We start from the raw sequence: 4,677 nt of genomic DNA on the forward strand, positions 1-4,677 counted from the left end.
AGGCGAATTATCATGTGGTAGGCAGCCTATTTTTTTAGCGCACATTTATCAATTTCCTTTGATTTTCTCTATGAAATAAAGAAGTTTGAATCAATTCTAATCTCCCCACTTTTCGCTTAGAAGTTGTTTCCTTATTCAAGAAAAGATGTTAAAGCAGGTTAATCTGCATGAAAACAAGTACTGGGGCCTACAACACTGCATGTGTTCGTTGAGATAGTCGCATCAAGTGTCCAGCGACACCTGGTCGTATGTGCAAACTTTTTTTTATTAATTACAGAGCAATATATGTTTTAACTGTGGAGACACTGTGAGATGTTATTGTCCAGATTTAAAATATGGATATGATTTTTAAATAAAATCACAAGTGTCCTACCTCACCATTTAAATAGGCTATACGTGGCATCACAAGTGATCCTTGTAAAGAGAGACGTTTCCTCGTCCAAAAATCTAATTATGTTCAGAAAAAATTAGGCTACTTAAAATAAAATAAAAAAAATAAAAATAAGAATGAATTAACAGTAAAATTGATGGTTTCAACAACAAAATAGTGAGATGGAGATACTTGCCATATAGATCCTGTCATCCTTCCACCTCACACGGAGCATACAACACACACACACACACACACACACACACACACACACACACACACACACACACACACACTCTCTCTCTATGTACGAGAGAGAGAGAGAGAGAGAGAGAGAGAGAGAGAGAGAGAGAGAGAGAGAGCGAGAGAGAGAGAGATGTTAAAAGACAGCAGCTTATCAGGAGATAATGTCCTCTTCTGAAAGCATTACCCATTATTTTGTCAATATGGTGGTAATTACGCATCTAATTGACTGAGCCCGTTTTTATGTAAAATAACGTTTTAAAGTGCATAACACCAAGATTACAAAACCTACCTGCCCAAGCTACAAGTGTGTGTATGTGTGTGTGTGTGTGTGTGTGTGTGTGTGTGTGTGTGTGTGTGTGTGTGTGTGTGTGTGTGTGTGTGTGTGTGTGCCTCTCTTGGTGAATTCATTTTTTATGAAAAATGTTGAAAGTTGTAAAGTGACAAATAATATGTTGATGATAAAATGGCTCCATTTACCTCCTCTGGTCATTACTAGATTCTCTACAGAAGTCATACAAACATGACCTACATGTAAGGAATATTATCCGTTTATTTCACAACATAGTTCAGCAATACAATATCAAAACGTTGTTTTTACTGTACAAAGGAGAAGTGGCAGCTCCTCTCTCCGTGCCTCATTAAATATATACATTTACATATTTTACACACCAGTGTCGATATTTTTGCCGCTCCTGTTCAAAAACACAAAGTAGACTAAAAGACATTGGGAGCTCACACTTGTGCTTGAAAGACGTGTCTATGTAGAGGGAACAAGAGTAAGAATCACTAAAACTAAACATAAAGCTACATGGGTATTTTACAGGTGACTGTGTCTTGATTGTCCCCCGTCAAGCGCTTTACAAAGCAAACAAAAAGAAAAATTACAACAGCCTTATCAATATACCTGCGTGAATAGATGACAAAACATGTTTTACCGTCTAGTGGAGTCATTAGTTCAAAGCACACCGTCAGGGTAGGCTATTGCACATCATCGTGTAATGAGTTCTGGAAATGTAGCCTAAATAAAATCAGATCATTTTGTCAGATGATAAGCACGCCCGCGCTTTTAGGCCGCCAATTTTTGTAAACAAGGTTAAAAAACTGAAAAAATAAAAAAGTGTACAAGTTGTTTGGCCTGCAGAAACAGTCATGGTGTAAAAACTATGGAAAAATAAAAGACATCAGGCAGCGTAAGCAGGTGGACTCCTGAGGTGATAATTATATAGGCCTATAGAAAGAATAGGCAGCTAATAATAATAATAATATTAATAATAATAATAATTTATTGTAGTAATAATAATAATAATAAAAATAATATAAAACATGGGATTTGAATTGTCGGATCACGTGTAAACAGCACCCTTATGGAAAATGACACAATATATTTGCCAAAATAGTTCCATGTGGGCCTGACAATGTGTCTCTTTTTTTCTTCATTCAGTCAGTTGTACAAAAATAGTAAGTCTTACTTTTCGGATGATTTTGAAATCGACACCAAGTTGTGCCGAAGACTCAGCTATTTTCAAACCGGTCTGAGCAGCGGCACGGATGTGACGATTGGATGGGAGTAGTAGACGCCCGGGTGCGGGAAGGTGAGCAGCGGCTGGCTCACGGGCACGTTGGCACCGGCGCCTCCGCTCTCCGAGGCCGAGTTCTCGTGGTAGAGGATGGGTACCCGGACTATCCTCTGCGCCGCGGCGTGGCTCAGGTTGGCGGCCTCCAGCTCCGCGGCCAGCTGCCTCTTCCACTTGTTTCTCCTGTTCTGGAACCAGATCTTCACCTGCGTCTCCGTCAGGTGGAGAGACGCGGCCAGGCCGGCCCGCTCCGAGCTGCTCAGGTACCGCTTCATGTCGAAGGTGGACTCCAGCTGGAACACCTGGCTCCGGGAGAAAACCGTGCGCGTCTTCTTCTTGCGGCACGGCTTCTTGTCGTCGTCCCTCTTCTTCCACTCTCCCAGCTCGTCTTTTTTGGCTTCTTCCGTGTCGCTTTCCTCCAGGATTATCTCGTCGCCACTTTTGTTGTTGTTGTGCTCATCGTCCTCGTCGTCGTCTTTGACGTCTGGCTCGGATTTGAGAACCAGGTCCGGCGAGTCTCTGTCCGTGCCCGAGGTTGGAGAGGAGTCTCTGGCTCTTAGTTTGTCGGAGACTGAAATGGGGAGACAGGGAGATGGGGTCATAAACACTGGATCAGGAAACCTGATGCTGTATGTGTTTGGGATTTTATTACAGCCTGTTGATCCTGGACAAATCTTTGCGGAAACTAAACTGGTTATAAATAGTGCCAGAAAAATATGGCTTGTGACATTAAACATAAGCCATTTTTATAGCTAAACATGACTGACCACACCGTGTTCAAATATATTCAATTTATTATTTTACCCTACTAAAAATAACAATTTTAATAGAAATAAAATATTCTAAATATAGGCCTGCTTTATTTGTGAGTTTTATTTGAACAAATCAGGGTTGTACAATCACTCTTCTAATTCAACAAGCTTTCAAAATAAAAAAAATCCCCATTTATTCTTTACATGGACGCATGATAGTACCATTTATATCAGCGTGTTTTAAATCCCACGTGAATAAAATCACAGAGACAAAAAAAAAAAAAAAAAAAAAAAACGCTGTCAGTGACCAAGCCTCTGGGGTAAGATGTTCACAGTGAGTATAGACAAATCAAAAGCTCGCTGCGCAGCGTCACCCCCATCCAGTGATTTGACGAGGTCTACTTCATTTTATTCACAGTGTCACTTTATTGATCTATTATCCCGCGTCGTGGCATAACAAAATAGGCCTTCAACGAGGACAAGGCTTCAAATCACTAAACGTGTGGTAAGGACAATGCGCTTCATATTATTTCCCATCACCAAAACACACAAAATCCCCTTTTATATGAAGAGGAAATGAAATGACTTGTATCTGACAAATTATTGTAATGTGTCACAAAACGCACATGGGACATGGTCCTGAAAGTTCCTATGTTGGGATTGTTATTTTGAAAAATAAATAAGTTTCCCCTCTCTATTCTAATGATATAGACTCCAACATCAAACTAACTAAACATTGACAATTATTTGCTTATACGCCCATGATATATGATAAACAGTGATGTTTTACCTTCGGTTCTGTGTAGGTGGACGGATGAGCTCAGGGCGTAGGGGTACCACCACGCCGAGGTGCGCTCCAAGTAGTGAGCCGGTAGACTGAACCTCTGTGCGGGCAGGTCAAAGCGTGGGAAGTTGAAGTCCCCGACATGGGAAAGGGAAAATCCTCCCTCCAAGGCCGCCTTGGTGGAAGCCAGTATGGGTTTGGGTTTGGACGGTTTGCTATCACAGTTCAGCAGGTTCTTAATGAAAAAAGGAGAGTCCTTGGCCGAAGCGCACGTCTCTTGCGTTGTCTCTGGCATCGCTGTTTGTGGTCTGAACGCAGAGGACCACGGAAGCAGGAATTAACAGAGTGGGGGGAACGCAAGGCTGACTTACAGGCAGTCGATATCCTGGCTGCGAGAAATCCCTGTTTTATCTCTCAGTGATTTAACGCGAAGACTCGATTTCACACCCGGAGAGCGCGTCAAAACACGCGTTCTCCTAAGCTAGAAAAATAATAAAACAAAATGTTTGAGCAGTTAAAAAAAACACCTAGAAACATGAAGATGTCTTATTCCGGGCTCTTTCGTCAAAACGCAAACTGTGTCCACCGTGTCAGTCAGTCTGGCGTCTGATGCTAATGATGAAATAAAAATGTCATCCAAGTTAAATGCGGAAAGTATAGGCGATTGGGCATGTACAATGGCAAATGGGATTAAGGGAGAGACTGTGAGGAGAGAGAGAGAGAGAGAGAGAGAGAGAGAGAGAGAGAGAGAGAGAGAGAGACCGTCCTCCCCTCTCTGTGCGCTCTGGCTGCAGGCTGTGCGCGCTCGCCTGTTATTGGTCTCATACAGTCCAATTAGGCAGCAAATGAACACAGGGCTGTTAGCGCCAAAAGGAAAGGTTTGGGATAAGCACCTCATCACACGACTAACATTACAGTCAAACAGATCGACTGCACGAGGTTACTAATAAT

The 4,677-nt window shown here is 42.0% G+C and overlaps 1 protein-coding gene across 1 annotated transcript; it reads right to left on the minus strand.

Annotated features, from left to right (window-relative positions):
- Nucleotides 1–2,081: 2,081 nt before the first annotated feature.
- Nucleotides 2,082–4,410, minus strand: hmx3a (H6 family homeobox 3a). Its single transcript, XM_078273679.1, has 2 exons — nucleotides 3,733–4,410; nucleotides 2,082–2,761 (listed from the first exon to the last, which is right to left on the minus strand). Exons 1-2 carry the CDS (start codon nucleotides 4,019–4,021, stop codon nucleotides 2,139–2,141), a joined length of 912 nt encoding a protein of 303 aa, XP_078129805.1. The 5' UTR covers nucleotides 4,022–4,410; the 3' UTR covers nucleotides 2,082–2,138.
- Between the last annotated feature and the right edge of the window lie 267 nt (nucleotides 4,411–4,677).

The sequence above is a fragment of the Sander vitreus genome, chromosome 17 (genome assembly GCF_031162955.1).
Source record: "Sander vitreus isolate 19-12246 chromosome 17, sanVit1, whole genome shotgun sequence".
Lineage (NCBI taxonomy): Eukaryota > Metazoa > Chordata > Actinopteri > Perciformes > Percidae > Sander > Sander vitreus.

Coding starts and splice junctions, on each gene's coding strand:
- hmx3a (XM_078273679.1), bottom strand. CDS start 4,021: ATGCCAGAGACAACGCAAGAGACGTGCGCTTCGGCCAAGGACTCTCCT. Junction 2,762..3,732: donor CCACCTACACAGAACCGAAG/GTAAAACATCAC, acceptor TCCCCATTTCAG/TCTCCGACAAACTAAGAGCC.